General features: G+C 39.1%; 1 protein-coding gene across 5 annotated transcripts in view; it reads right to left on the reverse strand.

The window, feature by feature from the left end:
* Nucleotides 1-9,652: 9,652 nt before the first annotated feature.
* AGTR1 (angiotensin II receptor type 1) overlaps nt 9,653-21,254 on the reverse strand; it is a 52,573-nt gene continuing 40,971 nt past the window's right edge. For 3 of the 5 annotated variants that reach the window (XM_019748921.2, XM_019748920.2, XM_019748922.2), the window contains one exon: nt 9,653-11,635. In XM_019748921.2, the coding sequence (XP_019604480.1) occupies nt 10,516-11,595 (1,080 nt within the window). In that variant the 5' untranslated portion in view covers nt 11,596-11,635 and the 3' untranslated portion in view covers nt 9,653-10,515. Of the gene's footprint in view, nt 11,636-15,665; nt 15,812-21,254 lie in introns of all 5 variants that reach the window. The other 2 variants (XM_019748925.2, XM_074333905.1) reach the window with 1 other exon arrangement.

Raw genomic sequence — 21,254 nt, forward strand, 5'->3', positions numbered from 1 at the left:
TTACTCTGGCTGAACTTTGACCTTCTGACTGGATCCCCACCTTGAACTTTGAGAAGCATGGCTAAAGCAGGGTTGGGTTCCGCCCTGCCACAGGCCCTTTGCTTTGCAGGCTCAGTGTCTCTGGAGCTGGGGATCGTGACTCCTGGGGGCCAGTGGAAGGCCTCACTGAAGCGCTAACAAGGACAGACTGCTACTGAGCTGGGTTCTGCTTGTTAGAGCAGCTTCCCCACGGAACTACTACGCTTCTTCCTAATCACCTGCCTCCCCTTCTCTTCTTTCCCAGATCCCGTGGGGCGTGACTTGTCATTTTCTCTAATTGCCTTTTCCTAATATCAGGGTTGACCTATGGTGTGATTTTTAAGAGTCCTCGAAACATCTTCTGCTCCAAAGTTCTCTGTCCTCTGTCTTATATTTAGGAGTTGATATTCCACTTCTGAAATTCCTTCCTTGGGCAGCATTGTCCTGTGTTAAAGCAGAAAGCCCTCAGGACAGCTCAGGCCACCTGCCAGGGCCTTGGTGTCATCGTCTGTAAAGTGAGACAGTTGCAGAAGATCATGTCCGGTGACGTTTTCTTCCCTAAAATTGATAACACATGATATTTTATTAGAACCTCCTGAGGAACTGAAACCCACCTAGATAAGGGGCAGAAGGAGAAAAATGTATACAACCAAGGAATTTGGGAAGTAAGAGATTATTAGCCAAGAAGGTTATGAAAACAACATACAGTTCAAGGGAACAAAAATTAATATTTAACTTCAGTAAAACTAATCACCTGCCAACAGTACTTTTTAAAATGTGAGGTGATATTAACAACATCAATACTTTGTATGCTTCCATGTGGCAAATGGAGAAAATGATTACTTGGAATGTGTACTTCTAAGTATTAGTTACATCATGATTTGTATTTTAAAATAAAAATGATCTTGTTTTCAAAATTTTTTAAATAACCAGAATATAAGAACTTCTTAAAAACTAAGCTTAATGGGATTTATAGATGATGTAATACAGAATTGTACACCTGAAATCTATGTAATTTTACTAACAATTGTCACCCCAATAAATTTAATAAAATAAAATTTAAAAAACAAACAAACAAAAAAACTAAGCTCAATGATGTATTAAATGGATGTAAGGAGAAAAAACGTTGAGAAAGTGGTTCCACTTCAAAATCCATTGGATGAACCCCAAGAGTGTGCCTTTGTGAGTGGATGTCCACATAGAACATGGGGCCCTTCCATACACAAAGCAGTGGGTAGTCCCCGGCAAGTAGGGACAGCAGGAAGTGACATATCAGATTTACAGCAAAACATGAGGATTGATGGGGCATGAATCCTGAATAAATCAAATTCTGAGACCCTCCATTCCATGAGAAATTTTTCTGCTTTCCACCACTAGGACTGGTACTACTGTTCGAGAGCCACTGGACTGTCAGTAACAGGGTGAACAATTCTTTATCTCAGTAGTGTGTGCACTGGAATTTCTCTACGGAAATACCCCGGCAATCTGCTTGGGGGAGAAGATGAGTCTCTGCCTCAGGTATGGTTGATATGCAGCAGCAGGGGAAGCTCATGAGATGAATGGCCAGGCTGTTGTATGTGAGAAAATAAGAGAAATTGGGTTTGCTTCCCCAAGGGAGGTGGTGATAAAAGAGGAAAGGGTGCAGAGAAGGAAAGGGATTATGTGTGAGATGGAGTGAAAGTGGGGACTGCGTGATGTCTAAGGAGAAATGTCCAGAGGGATGGAGGACATCTTGAATCAAGGATATCCCTTCATGCCTATGAATGTGGTGCATATGTGTGTGTGTGTAGGTGTGTGTGTAGGTGTGAATGGAGGAGCTGTTTCACACCTGTGACACATGGAATAAGGGTATCTTACAGCCTGTATGGAATAGTGAGATGATCTCTAAACTGAACTGGGAGAAGTAGAGGGTGAGAGTGAGACTGTGGAAACGTAACTTTCTCAGGTGTAAGCGATCTTGGACTTTCTCAGGGAGCCTGAGTCCATCTCATTTATGTTTCAGTGGACCCAGAGGTCCTTGCTGACATCACGAATATGCTGCTACTCCTGTCATGTAATACCATGGGATGACCCTCACCCATCGTCCTGGACACCTTCCCATCCGTGTGTTTATTGAATTGGTGCTGTAATGCCCTTGGCTTTTACAGAAGAACATACTAAACCAACCATGTAAGAATCAGGCCTGAATGAAAAATACTGCTTAAAAATGATCCATTATGTGACTCTGCATCTCCATCCACATTCCTCCATGAAAAATTCCTTTAGGAATCGAGTATCAAGAAGACTCTGCTCTATTTGGGAGCTTGGTCTGCTGTTGCTTTGATAAAAAGAACTGGAGATGTGGTGATGTTCGTCTTTTCATCACAGCTGCAAGAAGATCGTACCCCAATGTTTTTCTTAGTCACAACAACTCTTTTAGTCTGCAGCATCCCAGATTTTCCTTTTTTCTTTCTGTGGACCTTATTTTTGATTTATATTATACCACCCTGTTGAATGTGCTCTTCACCAGAAGCTGCTCAAATCTTCTATGGAAATATTTAGATTAAAATTAAAATACACCTTTGATTTTGTTCAAAAATTTTTCATTAAATTGCATCAAATGCTGAAAATACTATAGAGCATCCTGGAGGCACTGCCAGCTGCACCACCATGTCCGTGTGTTTCATTTCTGCATTTAGTGTCTTCTCTGAGGATTAGCTGCTCAGTGGGACCCACACCTTCATCTCATCTCCCATGGAAGTAGGGGTGCAGTCATTCAGCTTCACGTCATGATACCAGCTGCCTTTGTTCCTAACAAACATGAATGAATTTAAATATACAATTTCTTGCAGTAGCTTAATAGATTTGCCTACTTGATCCCAGAAATGCCACTATTCTTTTTCATTCAATTTTTCCAGGAACTAGATTATTTGGATAAAGTTCACATGCAATGCAATCTGAGAAAGTGAGTGGGAGCATAGAAAAGACAGAGGGAGGAAGAGGCACTTTATGGATCATAAAAATCAGGAGACCAGCACTTTCTGGAACTACCACCATGTGTGGCCACTAATTCACACCGCTCACATGGTGCTCTTCCCCTCCTTCTCGACTCCAGGGATTCTAAACCTTGGAAATAGTGACATTTCCTTGTTATGTGGGGCTGTCCTGTGCATTGTACTATGTTTAGCAGCATCCCTGGCCTCTACCTACTGGATACCAGTAGTACTCTCCTCCCCCAGGTTGTGACAACCGAAAATGTCTCCAGACTTTGCCAAATAACGCCGGGGGATGGTGGGGAGGAGGGAATTGTGCTCAGTTGAGAATCACTGATATACCTCTATGCCCAACTTTCCAATCATGATAGGCTTCACTGCTTTCTGATTCATCTTGATTGTGGGAAGTTGCACCATGGTCATTCTCTCGGCCATGGCTGAATCACCTTGTTTTTTAATGTTTTCTGTGCAACCACTTCTTTCTACCTGTTCTGCAGCCAGAAACAAAAGGTGAACTTGTGAGCATGTTTTGCCTATTCTGTCACAACTCTCTTCTTACTTCTCGTTGTCTTGAATAGCATCCATTTTCTGATGATTAGCAATTATGCTACTAGAACCTTCCTCAGGACTCATGGCTCTGATCTTATCACCTTTATCCTCCTGGTCTTTGGGCAGAGTTGAAATAAATCACACTTTTGTTTTCATTACTCCAGGTATATTCTTCATCTAACTTTATTGCCAAAATTTAACTGTATACCTTCAAAGGAAATTTGTCTCAGAATATAATGTAGTTTCTCCACAATATTTTTTCAAAAGAATATCATTTCATTAGGTTGTATGAAGGTAAAATTTGACCTGAAAATTAATTTAGGAATTTCCTTCCCCCTTTCATTTCGTAAATGCTATTTAAATTCTTGGCGGCAGAAAAACCAGAGTATTGGACTAATTACTGTGACAGCAGTGGTAGCCTGTTTATTTACTAGATCTAATACAAGCTTTTCCAAAAGCAAATTACAACAAATATAAAATTCAGTGCTGTGCTGTGTGAGGTCAATTAGTACTTTCTATTAAAGAGCCCAACTTTCAAGGACAAAGATTATTGAAATTCTAACTTGAAACCCAGTAAGTATGAGTTTAAGGAAAAGTAAAATATTCTCATGTTGATTTTGAACAACTAGACAGACAGTATTTTGGAAGTACCTACGTGATTCATATTTTGTGATGCTCTTTTTCTTACAGGGGGCAAGATGGCTTAGCAAATAAGATCGCAGATTGTGGGGTCAGAATGCTTGGGTTCAAATTTCAGCTCTAGCATTTGCTGGTCAAGTTACCTTGGACCGATCACATAAAATCTAGAAGTCTCTTTTTGTCTCATAGGATGATAATAGAACTGACAAGACTGGTCATTGTGAGGATTAAATATTACAGTCCATATAAGCAGAGAACTCTGTGACTGTTCTGTAATAAGAATTGAATAAATGGTAGCTATAATGATTTTGGTGAAGATTGGATTTTAGTGGATAATTTTGACAGGAAACTCACCCTCAATTGGCATAAGGAAAAAAGAGAAGTCTGGAGGGTAGTGCTAGCTCCTGGCACAGAAAGTGAATTCTCAAACAGTGTCGTAAGGACTTGGTCCCTCTCCATTTCTTGGTCCAGGATTTTACTATGTTGGCTTCATATGTTGGCTTTTTCTTATATTCCCTGTGAAAACTTCAGGAAATTCTAGCTTCTCCCTTTGGAGCAACTAAATGACTACAACCGTTCCCCATATCCACTTAGATTCCATATAATGAGAAAGAACAAGCATTTTTTCCTGGTGGTTCCTGGCAAAATCAGAAAATTCACCTTAATTGGGTCCATTTAGTTTATGTGCCCATCCCATTGCAGTCATTGGAATGTGATGGACCAGTTTGCTTAGATCTTCTCACATCCCCTGCTGGATGTGTTGGCAATGAGGATAGAGCCGTGTCCAGTCTCTGCACTAACTGTGGGAAGGGGTAGACACCCAAATGGAAATAAAGGGGCTATTTCTAGAAGGAGATGGAACAGATAGGGGACTCAAGGAACAGCTATAATGGTGATATCATCAGTGAAAGGTTTTTTTTTTTTTCTTCCCCCCTCTACTGTCCACTTGCTGTGTGAATGAATGAGAATGGCAGTTACTTATTTGTAAGGGCCTCAGATTATTTGCTTAGAGATTCTTCTTTTCTTTCTTCGTGTGTGTGTATGTGTGTGTGTGTGTGTGTGTGTGTGTGTGTGTTATTTTTGTTGTTGTTATTGCATGTCTCCAATGATTGAAGTTGAGGAGCAGCTTTAGAGAATTGCCCTCATATCCTCTAATATACTTTGCTTTGTGTCCATTCAGTACTACTTAGAAACTTCTCTAACAGCAATAGCTAGGAGAATGCTACCAGTCAAAATGAATCCACATCTGGGGGTTCTTCCATCACACAGTGACTGCTAATTCACAGCACATCTGCTCAGGAGTCTGCATATATGATGCTCTCTTGTCTGTGATAAACTCTATGAGGGCTTCTGCCTGTTGGTTAACACCACCCAGCCTGCTGTCTAGCTCCCATTTTGGAGAATTGAAGTTATTTTGTCAAAATTATCATGTAGCAACTGTGTGTGCCCATGTGGCATAGGGGAACTTCATTAGGCTCGAAAAAGAAGTTCTGTGAGCTATATTCCAACTCATTGGGAGGTTCAGCAAGTATTTCTAGTGCTCATTTTGCTTTTTGAAAGAAGCTTTTAAAGACATGGGACGAATCAAGAAATGAGCTCAGGGGCATATATGGCTCATCATCATTTTGAATTTGAAGCAAAGTTATCATAGTATTAAACTGGCTTTTAATAGTTACAAAATTAACATCATTTATTCATCAAATTTATGTCTCTTGTGCACATAGATAAATATTTTCCTATCATGCTGCCTGAAGTACAAATCTTGGTTTTAAAGTCTTAGAAGATATATGATTCTAAACCACTCATATATAAATACAAAGCTTCTTTGTATATGACTGATTTAGAATGAAATATTAAGCTAAATTCTCTCATTCTAAGTTATTGTCTTTAAAAAAGACAGAATAATCTAATTCTGGTTCTTTCTGATTGTGAAAATTCATTTTTTAGACTCCAGTTACCTCATTTCTCAAGTAAAGGGTAGCCTCGTTGAACAAAGGCCTTTTCCACGGGATTTGGGCAGGGTATGTTGCTGTGTTGTCAGGCTCTATGAGAACTAGAGAACATCCAGGTCACAGAGCAGAGGAGGGTCCAGGCAGCTGCAGACCATGTATTTGAGCTCTCAGGAGAATTTAGCTTAATATTTCATTCTAAGTCACTCATATACAAAGCTCATTTCCTCTCTTTACTTACTATTTCATGGCCCAAATCAGATTTTATACAATTTCTTAGGCAAGAGAAGAGTGTTTTACCAGTGTGCCACCTCAGCCAGAGATCTCAGTATACAATAACTTACAGTAGTAGGTACTGTAGTTCTCTTAGTCCCATCCAACTATAGGTCCTCCTATATCATCGCACGTCTTCTCCTCTAACACACACACACTACTGGACGTCCTGGTCTTCACCTTCTCATAATAAGGCACATGGAAGAGAGACAGTCCATATGACTTCTTATTAAGATATGGACCAAAATAGCTTGGGATCTAAACTGGTATCATTCCTGCTGGGTGGCCAATGGGTGATGTTCTGGCCACTTCAGAAGGGAAATTCTTATTGATCAAGAGGGAGGAATACATGTAGATCTCAGCTATAGATATTATATTCTGGCCCTTCATTAGAGACATGGATGCTGGTTTCAAATGTGAGGTGGGCAGGGATACAGCTGGGCATCCAACATAAGTAGAATGAAAGACTCCAATAACACTAGGGCTTTCTTGACTTTACTGTTAACTTCACTCTCACTAGTACCTGTTTGAAAAATCCTTAGGAAAGGAAAAAAAAAAAAGATTGGTTCATTTTAAAAGATTGGTTCATTGGCCCAATTAACTGTGGCCTGGGGATAGGGTTAGGTAGGAAAATGGTAGTCCTGTCCTTGGGTGAGGTGGAAAATTCCCATGATAATGGACACTGCACACAAGGATCCACTACAAAAATATATTAGACAAGAGTGGATATAGTTACAGATGTCATATTTTAACTGATTCAATCAAAATTTTAAATTTGGAAAATCTGACTCTGATCATTAGTTCCAATATTCCGCCTCTTCCATTTCCTTATTCTCTTTCTATTCATTTTTCATTCTCATCAAAGTCTCCAGTATGGCTCTACAGAGGACCTTTTATCTCCCAACATGCACTTAAAATATATAAATAAGATACATTTGAGTCTTGCCCCATATCGTTTTGTTTATAGCTTACTTCCCTCCCTAATATTTAGGTTCCCTCTTCTTCTGGTTGGTCTGGGTCCAGTGGCTCCAACATGGCTCTGGGACCCTACACATCTGTATGAAGCTCTCTTCTGAGGTTTGCATGCTGGCCATTGAGGCAGTGTGTGGCTACTGTCCACAGTCTCTTTGTATCTCAGCTCCTCCTGATTTAGTTTCTTCTCTACCCTCAGGGATCTCACCCTTCATACCACTATCCAAAATTCTCTGGAACTTGTTTACTTCACTCACGACTTTTGTGACCTGTCTGTGTCTGTTTTATCCTCCCTGTTTCCTCAGGTTGGCGTGTATTTTTTGGGAAAAAAATGCCTCAGTATACTGAGTTATGAAACTGAGAATCTGTGGTATCAAACCTCTGTGAGCCTTTCCATGCCTTAGAAATCAAGCTACCTCTCACTTGGCTCCTTCATAGTGTGCACAGCAGCTGATTGAAATGTTTGGCATATGTTCTAAGCTATGTTACACAACTCTAATTCCCCAGCACAGAGTAGGTATATAATACAAAATGTATAGACTCCATGAATCAATGAATCATTGACTGAAAAGACAAATCTTTGACGGGGAAAACAAGAATTGGAATGTAAGTTAGGAAATATATATTGACCTTGAGTTTTGTTGGGCGCCTAGATCTGTGTGGTAAATATTCCTTTCTGCATAAATTTTAAAAATATTCCAAAAAATAAGGAGTCCACCTAACCTGTAAATATGTTCATGAAGAATAAATTATGGCATCCCATCCTATAATTTTAGTAAGTAGACTATCAACTTCAATATTAAGTTGATCTCACTGAAAAAACAACATTAATCATTGAAGTTATCAACTAACTTCATAGTTAAAATGTTTTAGAAGGATATTTAATGATGTAGCAATCTACTATGCTATGCCGTTAAGTGAAAAATCTCTATACAAAGTACTCTATACATTGTGACTCCAATATCATTATTTATATATGTACATGTATATAATGAATACAAAAAAAGTAGAAGAAAATGCACCCAAGTGTCAAAAAATGATAATTTTTGAGTGAAAGATGTAATATGACTTCTTTTTTGTGCTTTCCTATATCTTCTAAATTTCATACAATGAACATCTATATAATTAGAAAAATCCTATTATTAAAAATGTGTAATAATAATTCATTATTTTAGTGTTATAAGGAAGGAGTTTTTTCTTTGTTGTGTGAAAAACTTTGGAAAATTCAAAATGATGTATTTATTCCATGCTGTGCACTGAAATAAGATGTATTATTTCAATGGTAGAATATAAAATCTATAACCAACAGTATTAAACCATCAGTTGTATCAACATTTAAATGGAAATATGTTTGTACTTATTCACAATTGTCTTGTTTTAAAAATAAATCAGTATCTATGTTTTTAACAAAAATGTGTTTATTAAAATAGGTGTATAATAGGTTTTAGCATCTTATAGAACTTGGCAGTCATTCCTTATATGTGTCTTTGTGTGTGTGCATGTATTTTTTATTAGTGTCAGGTGTATAAAACAATGTAATAGACATTTACACCCCTCACACAGTGGTAACCCCCTCCCCCAAACTATTACCCCTCTGACATCGTATATAGCTGTTACAATTCCATTGACTATATTCCCTATGCTGTACTCCACATCCTGTGACTATACATATATATGTGTATATATATATATATATATATATATATATATATATATACACACACATATATATACACACACATATATATACACACATTATATATATATATATATATATATATATATATATATATATATATATATAATAGTTGATACAATGGAGTATTATTCGGCCATAAAGAAGAAGGAAATCTTTCCATTTGCAACGATATGGATGGACCTAGAAAATATTATGCTAAGTGAAATAAGTCAGACGGAGAAAGACAAATGCCATATGATCTCATTTATATGGTGGAATCTAAACAACCGAATTAATGAGCAAACTAAACAGAAATAGTCTCAGGGATATAGAGGAAAACTGATAGTTGCTAGTTGGGAGGGGGTGGGGACGAGGGAGAAGGGGAGGGGATTAGAGAGCACAAATTGGTAGCCACAGTATTGCCACGGAGAAGACAGTTTGGGGAATATAATCAATAATGTAAAGATTTTGTAGGGGGTCAGGTGGGCACTTGTCTTATTAGGGAGTCCACTTCATGGACAGTGTAGATGCCTGACCACTGCGCTGTACACCTGAAGCTGAAGCTGAATAATCAGTACCTATTTTAAGTAATGAAGATTAAGTTACAATAAAATTATTTTATTTTAATGTAAATATAACTTTACCAGATTTTAATCAAGTAACAACAGTTTAGAGATATAGATATACATATACATATATAGGTAGAATATATACTTTTTATAACAGTAAGGCATACTTTATGACATATGATCTTTTTACCACAAATATATATACTTCTCACATGTGAAATGAAACTAATATGACTAGGAAGACACTACTACCTGGGACCAAATAGTTTAACTTTAATACTTGGCTTTAGAAACATCATTATACAAATAAGCCATTTAGCTGGCATGTTTTGGCAGTGTGAACCAATAAGACACTAGTTGAACTGCACAAGTTTCTGACACTTGACAGCCACTGCTTAGCAAGTCTTTGTACAAAATGTGGAGTAGCAGGTACCAGTGGACCACAGTTGCTAATAGCTAAATAAGCACAAAAGCTGTATGGCCCTTTGGAAACTGGGGAAAATTATCTTGAGCTCTGATCTTGTCTTGCTCCTCTAAATGTTTAACATATTCTAAATACCTTTAGGTGGGAATCAAAAATAACAGAACAAGAGGACTGGGGAGATGGCACTTCTGCTAGTAAAATTTTCCAAATCAACACATTTGACCAGTTTCTGACATTGTTCTTTGAGCAACCAGCCATCTATCTAAAGCAAAATGTGGCAAAATGTTGCTTTGCTTTGTTTTGTTGCAAAGGAAAAGAAAAGCTTTTGTTCAGTGGTTAGAAGTCAATGCAGCCAGGCAGTCCACTCCCTTAAATTTCTGAAAAGTAGCTGATGCACAGTGAAATGCAGTTGAGGAATGTTTCTCTCGCTCCTTTTCTCAGAAGATCACTTCACAGACAGACCTCAAGTGCATCACTCAACCTCCACACACAGCGCAGGCTTCTTGGTGGACGAGCTTCCATTATCTGAGGGGCGGTAGGAAAGCGTGCTCATTTTTGTTGATAGGCTCGAGTGGGATTTGGCCTTTGGGGGGATGTATTTCAGAAGCTGGAGAAAATACTTTTTAAATTTTTTCCCGAGGAAGCCATAGAAGAGAGGATTAAGGCAATTATTAAAGTAAGCTATGCAAATAGTGATGGGCATGGCAGTGTCAACAATATCTGTAATTTTGCAGTCATGTATGATGCCCAGCTGAATCAGCACATCCAGGAAAGTGAATATCTGGTGGGGGACCCAGGAAAAGAAAAAGAAAAGCACGATTGCCACAATGATCTTGAAAATATCATCATTTCTTGGCTTGTTCTTCTGAATCTCATAAGCCTTCTTTAGGGTCTTCCAAATAAGAGTATAACTTGTAAGAATGATCAGAAAAGGAAACAAGAAACCCAGTATATTCTTGGTTAGGCCCAACCCAGCAGGGAGGGTTGAATTTTGCATTTCGTAATGGAAAGCACAAACGGTGATATTGGTGTTCTCGATGAAAAATACGTTTCGATGGATTATAGTTGGTAAACTGGCCAAGCCAGCCAGTAGCCAAATAACGATGCAGGTGACTTTGGCTACAAGCATTGTGCGCCGGAGGCGGGACTTCATTGGGTGAACGATGGCCACATAGCGGTCAATGCTGAGGCACGTGAGCAGAAATACACTAGCGTAGAGGTTGAAATTGACACTGGCTGACGCGATTTTACAGAGGTAATTGCCAAAGGGCCAGCGGTATCCCATAGCGGTGTAGATAGCCCACAGTGGCAAAGTCAGTAAAAAGCATAAGTCAGCCAGGGCTAAATTCAAAAGAAAAATACTGGCCACCGTCTTCAGTTTCATGTAAAAGTAAATGACAATAACCACCAAGCTGTTTCCAAATATTCCCACCACAAAGATGATACTGTATAAAGTAGGGATCATGACAAATATATAATCGTGCCTTCCAGCTTTGGGACAGTCATCTTGGATTCTTTTGATACCATCTTCAGCGGAAGAGTTGAGGATCATTTTGATCTCCTGGGTTAATTATTCTCAGACACAAATGCACCTGAAGAAAAAGAAAACGGAAAGGTAAAGAAAAAAATGAATTTCCAGTTATAAACAAAGTTTCATTTCTCAATCATAAATTCAGTAGCTCAACTTTAGTCTTAGGGGAAAAAAATTAGATAACATTTTTCTGGAGAAAAACTGTGACCTGATAAAGTTTAGATTACACATTTAAATTAATTTTTAGAACACATTGTTTTTCTAGGAAGTGATAATATCCTCCAAATAGAAGTGGGGGCCTATATGAATAAACTTATCTAGGTCCTTTGTGTTTTTTTGGGAAGTAAATCCTAGCTTCCAAACTGATTTTAAAAACATAATCTAAATCTCAGAAAACACTACTGAATTAAATCATTCAGAAAGACTTGAAATTTTCCTGAGGTAAGCTAGGCTAAGTAATTAATTTGTCTTTAACCACAGAAGTGTGACACATCTGCATCTTATTTTTTAAACCATTTATCTCATCTCCCAATCTTTACTTAGGTATGAAAATTATTAGCATCCTCCCTTAAGTGGTCAGAATAGCTGTCTCTAGGTGACTGAGGAATTGGTTATTGGGGGAACTGACTTGAGAGGGGACAGAAGGAGGGCTCGGGACTCTGGGGAATAGAACTTTCCTTGGATTTCCAGGCTGCTTGCTACAGGCCGTAACCACTGACTCTAATTTCCAACTCAGTCTAGCAAAAGGGTCTGAATTTCCTAACTTTTGTGCCTGCCAAGTATTTCTGGAGTTAACTTTAAGGTTAACCATTTGTATAACAAGGATGTCAAGTGAATAGATTAGGTCAGAATTATCAATAAATCATGTTTTTTTTGTGGGGGCTCGAGATAGCAACAGTTCTTTAGGATTTTAGGAAGAATCAGATGCTTAGGATTGAGCTCCATAAAGACTAATGCAAATATTTGCTCCAATATCTTACATAATCAACAATTAAACTATTCATTGATGTGATTTAAAAACATCAATAGATTCTGCCCTAGACAAGGGTTCCTGAGAGAATCCTCGGGAAGGAGACTGCAGCTGCTGTGAGGGAAGCATCACAGGATGTGGCATCAGCACTCTCTGGGGAAGGCCAGCCCTGGGCACAGGCACGGTTGGCGGGGCAGTGGTGCCAGGTGAAGGTCCTACTGCTACTGCAGGAGCGGGTCCCTAGCGAGCATGGCTGTACATTCTCTTTACAGCAACGTGTCCTGGGCAAGAGGACCAGGTGCAACACTACTAGCCTGCCCAGGACAGCAGTGTTTGCATCTGGGAGGGCTGGATGAACACACTGGCCTAAGGTAGGGTCCACCTGGGTGCAAAGTGCTGCTGTGAAAGAGATGAGACTCAAGGAGGCAGATTTTAAGAGGTAACTGGGAAGAGGGGTTCTTAAGTGGCTACTTTGCCTCCCCTGCAGAGGCAGTTATTCTCTCCATCTGTGCCTTGGGGAATCTCATTAACAAGTCTCCTTTGCACTCAGCTTTATATAATCTAAATCCCTTTCTTCTCTTCTCATTCATGGGGACATTAGCATCTGCAAACAGGCAAATGTCCCATCCTCTGAGGAGCCTTCCTGACTGTTCTGGGCAATTGGCTGTTCCATTTTCTGAGCTGCTTTGGCACATTGGATGCAGGTTTTGAGACTGTATTACAGTGGTCTGTTGGCATATCTATCTTCTCTGCTGGTTTGTCAGCTGCTTGAGAGTAGGGCCTGTTTACCAGTGTGGGCCCTGGCACATCCCATGGGCCATATGATAAATAAGACAGTGAGTGGAGAAACGAATGAATGAATAGCATATAACTTAAAAGCTAATAGTGTAGACTAGTGAGACTAATTTCTATGGGTAATGAAATCAATTTCCATTCTGCTCCTCAAAGAATCTCAGAAAATACTCCAAGTCAACCTGGGCCTCAAATTGGATGAGAAACCCAAACCCAAACCAAACCAGAAAAAAAATAAGCCCTTGACACTTTAAGAAATCTGTGGTTTACAAGTCAGAAGATGAAAAGAAGGAATAATTTAACAGAAACTAGGGCTAGGATCTCATGGAGGTATGACCTATTTTCTTCTCATCCAGATAGATTTCCCTACACTTTGCTGACTTTTCAGAACATTTTATTATAATTACTGAAATTATGCCAAATTAGAAGTATAACTTCATTTCAGTAAATAAATATTTTCTATTAAAAATTGCTTCATAAAAGGTTTATTGGCTAGCAGTCATTTATACCTTAATGTGGATTCATTTACTTATTTTCTCTGCTAACATCTAGTTGAGATAAGTTGGATTTTGCCTAGGAAAAAATTAAAAATGTCAAGGTTAAAGAATCTCAAAGATTAAAACAGCCTGGGTGAACTCCATAAGGAAAAACTAGGGCAGAGGTAAATATTTGTTTCAGTTTGGGCACAAGGGCACTAAAAGATCGGAAAGAATAAACTTGATGTATTAGGATCCCTCGGGTGTCCTGAGCTTGGATTCAGGGAGGAAATCCCCCCCCCCCGCACCCCCCCCCCCCCCCCCCCCGCACCCTTCTTTCCTCTCTTGACCCTCCTTTGAGAGCACACAACTAAGGTTGGGTTCATTAATCCTATATCTAAAGTAGGTAGAATTTTATTGACAGGCTGAAACTGTAACCATCATTTATAAAAAGAATTTCTATGGGAAAAATTTTGTATTTAAAAGGACCAATTTAGAAACAAAGTTTGGGACTGCAGTTTCTTCACAGACTTGAGGTCAGCCTCTCCTTCAGTTGCCATCCGTCCAGACTGACTAATGTTGAACATATAAAGGTTGCTCTGAACAGCTAAGAGAGCATCCCTGGAAATTTCAGTGAGGCATATTTTATTTTAATGGCTATGTCACTTGAGAAACTTTGGACATAGTACTGACTATACTAATCCTAAGAACATTTTACATAAATGTTTATATAAGTAATTGCCAAGACTTCCTACCTAATAAGGAAACAAATTTCCTCATACTTGAGGGTAGAGGAAAGGGGGAGAAGAATTTTAAGTGATGGAAACGGGAGATGGAGGGGGCGGGGGGAGTGTAGAGAAGCAGAAATGCAAATAGTGCATTCTGTGGGTAGTCATCCACTCATCATCCTGTATTCACTGAACACATACTGTGTGCTGGGGTCAGGGATGCATAGTGAATAAAGTCACACTCCTTCTCTTCCATTCGAGTCTAGCTGGGGGTACAGGAGCCTTAAAGACAGAATTATCTCCAGTGTGTTGAATACTTTTCCATACAAGAGGCCTGTGGAATGTTCTATGTAAACCACTGACCCAGCCTGGTAGTGGTGGTGTAGGGGGTGATCATGGGTACTTCCCCAAGAAGGTGGCATTTGGCTTTGGAGGGTGTGTGAAAAACAGGGTGGTTAGAACTTAAAGGCCACCAACCAGCTGGTCAGCCAAGGCGAAGTAGAGATGTGTCATCACTCGTCCCTTCTCACAAATGTCTGCAGCATCATCTACGGGAAAATGTTCCTGTAAACTTACAGACACTGCACCAGTGTCGGGGCTGGGGTGTGGGGTCTGAAGGTGCACTGGATGGGAGGAGAACAGGCCCTACTGGTGTGTAAGAAATAAGACATGTCGTTCTCTGGTCTGCACTCGTTTTGGCTTTCTTTTGTTTTTAGTGTGAACATTTATAATGATTGCCCTTTTTTTTTTCTTTTTACCTTTGCCACCCCGCCTTCACCCATTTCTCCCACTGATAGGCTTCCCTAGGAAACCTGGTTCTCAGGAAGGGGGGAAAATTGAACTTGGGATTGGCAGCCACCTTACATGGATGATACATGAGTGGGAAAAATCAGGGTTCTTTTTTCTTTGAAAGGATGTCATTTTGGTGAAGAGCTGAAGGACAAAATGATGTGTTCTACTAGGAACCAAACTTGTGAGTCTCAGAACGCAGCTCCATTTTAGTTTCATCCTGTTTCTTCTCCCAGTATGTAAGTAGGTAGGGTACTGATGAGAAAAACTCCAGAGGCTCCACCTCGCCCTCTGTCTGGGTCTCACCATAGCCTTCACCCAGGATTTGTGGCTTACGTGAATTCTACAGCACCATTTTCTCTTGAGGGAAAGAAGATGGGATTTGGAGTCAAAAGACTTGTCATGGAATCTTCCTGTGCCACTTAAAAATCTGTGTGGCTCTGGGTCAGTCACCCCATTTCTCTGAACATGAGCCTCATTTTCTGCAAGAAATGGGAACAATGACCTCATTGCACATGACTGTTGTAGGAATTAAATGAGATAACGTGAAAGCACTGGGCATATCTCTCAAACAGTAAGTGTCTCATAGACGTGCTTTATTTGAATCTTTGCTGTTGGTAATCTCCTCCTCTTGCCATTAAAAGGCTAAAAATACTAAGCTATTATTCTTCCCAAGTATGAGTAAAAAATAATTGTAAGCAGCTGAATAAATTTGCCATGAGTCAGGTGGGAACTTTCAGTCCACTGCAAACACAAGTCTGGCTCGTGATGGCCTCACCACATTAATCTACCGCCTGCTCCCCTGGGAGTCACCTGTATGCCTTGACAGCTTCTCGGGCTCTTAAAAACACGCGTAAGAAAGAAGATTTTTTCTTTCTTTTTTAATTCTAAGAATATTTGTCCAAGACTTTTGATTAGAATATTAATACCTTCTTAAGCTTTTATGCAATAAAATTTTTCATTTCAAGAGTCTTTAAATGTCTGCACTCTAAAGAAAAAAAAATACCTCATAGTTTCCTATCATAATAAAGAGAGAACTAAAAGACCAACAATTATATTTTAGAATAATCTTCTATCAAAGTATCTTTCTCAAATATCAAAAAGAGTAGGCCAGTGTTTGTACATCATTTGCTTGTAAGGCTGGACAGCTCAATAAACCATCCTATTTAAAAGTCATGCTCTTTATTGCTCCGAGTTTATACTTCAGACTTTAGAAAGCAACCTTCTGCTCCTGTGTGTTCCCCCGCAGTAGCGAATGAGGCATTTTGCAGGGAACAACTATTAGTCAGCATCCATTTGTGAGCTCACTGAGACATAGAAGGAGCACTAAAATTTTAGGGTTTCTACGTGTTCTTTTTCAAATCTACTTGTTCTTATTTCTAAACCTCCTGTTCTTATTTTAGGGGATCTATTTCTACCCTTTTCTCTTTAAACAGTTTGAACATCTGTATGTTAAGAGTCCCTGTCTAATTGCTTTACTATTTGTAGTTCCTTAAGGTATAAGCTCTATTTGTTTACTTGGTAGAGGCTCTTTCTTGGTATTTGCCCTCATCTTAGGTGTTGTAATCTTTGACTCTGACGTCATCTGTAGCGGGAAATAATTTCCTTAGGAGGCCTTAATGTCTGGATGGTGGCGGGCTCTGAAAGTTCTGCTTGGGCATACAAACACTCATTTGATCTGGAAAAGTTTTTAATGCCAGTTCCCAGCCTAGTTTCCAATCCCATACTTTGTCTGCAGATACTACAGATTAAACTCTTCACACATTCTTAAATTTTGGCTCGTCTACATTAGTTTTCTAGTATTTGGTCACAATAGGCAGTACTTTTCCAGTTCCTGGCTTTAACCAGGAAACCCAGTTTCAGTTGCCCTCAGTACATGAGTCTTGTGGTCTTGACTTCCATCCTCGCAGTCATTAGAGCTTTATCTCAGCTAAGGTTTCCGGGTGGGAATTCCTGCCCATTCTCAGGATTGTTTTCGCTTTCTCGTTCCCGAATCCCGAGATATAAACTGTTTTCTGTTCTCCACGATGAATCGTTTCTACAAAGTGATGGCTGATACTACCAACCACCTGGGTTCAAGGAGCTGATTTTCCCGATTTCCTGACCACCTTTTCTTGGGCTTTGGGAACAGAAAAGTGAAAAAAATTCCCGAGAGCGGGTGGGAATTCCCGCCTGGAAACCCTAATCTCAGCTGTGTATCTGGTGCTGGTTCTTCTCTAGCTCATGCAGTTTCCATTTAGGGCCATGATCTGATATTTCATGTGTTTAGAGAAAGAAGGGGGATGTCCGTGACTGCATAGTCCATTGTCTTCGCCTTGACTGGAAGTTGCCCTGCACATTCTTTGGAGATAGTACTTAAGTTCCTTGGACCCAATAAACTTTGGAGCATAGTCTTGCCCCTCTTCCTGTCCCCCACCCCCCATCATGCCCTTTGATGTGACATCTGAGTCTTTCCGAGTGGCACTCTCCTCCATGCTGGCAGCCACGAAGACGGGAACATGGCAGAGAGCCCGCATATTGGACAGGTGACCGGAACTTTTTTCAAGTCAGATGGACAGGAGAATGTCAGGCTCTTGGTTGGCAATCCTAGCCTAACTTCCTTAGAGGTGACTTTTTTTCATCTCTGAAATTCCTGGATGATTATTTCTCTTAATACAAAACATTTTATTAAAATGATTAATACTATACTAATTAAGTATTTAAGTGTCAGTCTCCTCAGAACTAAAGAATGGCTGCATGCTATGTCTCCGTTTGGGGCCCTCTTCCCAAGTCCATATTACCCACGGTCGCCTGCCCTCACAAGAAATGAAAACAGCACGAGCTGCTTTCTTATTTCTGCACATACCAATTGTAACCGACTGTAGTAATGGTGGTGAAGTGTTCTGTCATCCTTAACTGCCCCTCCATCACCTTGCTTCATTCAAAATAGTCCAAGAACTTAAGGAATTCAGATTGATGAAAGGATCTTCAGAAGTTCTTTTCAAGTTAGGGTACACATTTCAAGGAAAGTAAAATGTTAATTCTAAATTTTAGCTTCTTGGAAATTATTCAATACTCTAATATCTAATAATGTAACATTAAACCATAATGAAATACATCTCCACTCCAGAAGCTCCTACTTATCATAAATTATGGTTTAAACAACTCATTTGTGCTGAACGACTGTCTTCATTCCTATATTTCTCTTTATACTTTTCTATCCTAAGCTCTTGGCTATTTGTGTTGTATGATTTCTTTTTTTTTAAATTTCAAAAGGAAAAGAGAAACAGGTAGGGGTGAAAGATGTGTGATTACGTCTAATCATGTGCTTAAAAATCTTCCTTCGATGTGTTAGTATTAGTAGAAAATATTGTTGTTATGTTAAATATAGAGGGCCATTCAATGAGCCTAGACAGAGTAGGGCTCCAGAGATCAGGAGGAAAGGATGATAAAATCTAACTTGGAAGAAAGTTTATGTAGAAATGAACCCCTGTCCTAGTATATTCCCAAATTCTTCAAACTTATGGACTCATAGAATTTCCTTGAGGGAATCATAAACACATTTCAAAGGATCAGCATCTTCAACATCAAGGGGAAGGAAACATCATTTTTAATAATATGGCTCTTAGAAACTCTTCACAAGCTTTTCTTTTACAGCTGATAAAAAAAGGTGGGCCCCTCGGTCAACCATAGGTGCTTTATTCAACTTGGGAGGCCACTCCCAGTTGCTTCTTTGAGACTAAGTCAGCAACAGAAACTGCTCATCTCATTTCAATTTCCATTTTACAGGGCATGAGGAAAGTTATTGGGCAGGAAAGGAAGCACTAATTCATTTATACCCTTAAGAAATTATGATACTATTATAGAACTTATATGTATTATGCATTTTATGTTAGATATTATTGACCACATGGCAATTTATTTCAGATTAAAGTTTTTAACATTATGCAAATCACATCACCATAAATTTTAAATGAAGCTGGAAGAATTGAATATTCAATATATTGTATATGTTTCCCCAACTTTCCCAATGTCCTGATTGCAGTAGGTCTTCAAGTGATAGTTTACTAATTAGTCCTGCATAATGTGTAAGGAGACTAGCTCTAATTTTGGCTTTCCCACTCACTAGCTAGGTGACCCTGAACCAGTCACTTAGCTTCTCCCCATCCTCAGGGAACTGGTATATGTGTAAAGAAATCTCCCGAAACACTGACATTTCATAATCTTTCTTTTAAATAGGAATAATCTTTTGAAGACAAAGGCAATAATGGCTTGACAAGTACAAGTGACTTGATAAATCAGCTAATTATTATCAATATAAATATTACTAATGCCAAATGATATAACATTCCATAAGTAAATATAAGAATGCTTTTTATTGAAAACAAAATGAACATAATTTTACTTTTTAATGAAGATGAATAAAGAAACTCCATATAAGATAATTATATTATAGTGACAGTGGGTTTTTTTTTACCCCTCCCTTTAAAAAATTATCTATTCAAAGGAATGTTTCCCCAGCACAACATTTGGATAACTGGTTGTGACCCAAGGTTAATGAGGTCAAGGTTACAGGTTTGGGCCCTAGCTAGACGAGATGGTTTCATTCCTTTTATGGCCAAAGACTCTGAGTTTCTCAGGCATCCCCTTTGCTGTTCATTGGCAATACCAGGTGAAAGGTTAAAGACATTGGGTCATGGCTGTAAATCAAAATTAAAAGCATACCCTGAAGTTAGGCACTCAAGATTACATCATCCTATGAAAAAGTTGGCACGATGTGTTATTGTTAAAATAACTCATACAAAATGAACCTACTCTCAGATTCTTTGTGGGAAATCCAACTTTAAAGTTCAGGAATTAGTTAAGGTGGTTCAGCTGACCAGATAAAAACAGATATGAAGGGAGAGAATTATAAAAGAACCTCACAGTAATATATTATTTATTAATAGAATAACATTATGAAGTATTATATTAGTCAATGTTTTGAAGAGCTAAATGGACTTTTGTCCTGAGAAATTGAATTCCATAAGGGTAATTGTGGTGACAGAGCCAGGAGTGCAGTTTCCAGGCTCTCGCCCTCACGTGGAAAGGTGCTCACTCGGGTAGTAGATGGTCATCAACTGTGATTGGATGGCCATCAGCTGTGGCTAGTTGGCCGTCAGCTGTAACCATTGAGCCATTGGCCACTAATATAACTGCCATGGCTACGCTAGAGGATGATAGGGGGCTAGCAAGAAGATGGTGGCTGAGCTAGCAAGTGTGGAAGGCAGAGTGTGGATTGTGGATTGCAGAGAGGTGGATTGCAGTTAGCAAGTGAGGTTGGTTGGCAGAGACAAGTGGACGGCGGTTTGCGGATCGTGTGGCTCCTGCTTCTTGTGTCTCCAACCCAGCCGCCAGTGAGACTATAGTGGTGTATGATTCCCCTATCTAGGGCTCCGTGGGTGTTCCTTTTTGGCCTCACCATGTCCTGCGTTCTTATGTGGGGAGTGGGACCAGAGACCCCGCATGACACCTTGCATGACAGTAATTTTATTTGATTTATTCATAGTTACATTTTTTCAAACAGTTTTGTATGTATTATACTTCTTTTAAAAAACAGCAACATTAAAGTGCTGTTAAAATGGAGAGACAGCAGAACAGACTGACAGTAAAAGCACTGAACTAGAGTCCTGTTGAAAAGTCTTTTCTCTCACTAACCAGCAGCATAATCATATGCAAGTAACTTAATCTCTTACTTTATTATCCTTTAAATATTACAAAATATTTAGAGTGGGAATACCAAAACCTGTTCTCATAGACTGTTAAAGGTAAAAAGTAATGTCTTTGGAATACATAAAAAAGCACTTTGAAAATAAATTTAGTAAAAGAAAGCTCAGAACTTCAAAAGACTAATTGAAATTTTTTCATTCAGAAGTTCAGTAGAATTTTTTTTTTTTAATCGGGGTA

This window comes from Rhinolophus sinicus, linkage group LG01 (genome assembly GCF_036562045.2).
Source record: "Rhinolophus sinicus isolate RSC01 linkage group LG01, ASM3656204v1, whole genome shotgun sequence".
Lineage (NCBI taxonomy): Eukaryota > Metazoa > Chordata > Mammalia > Chiroptera > Rhinolophidae > Rhinolophus > Rhinolophus sinicus.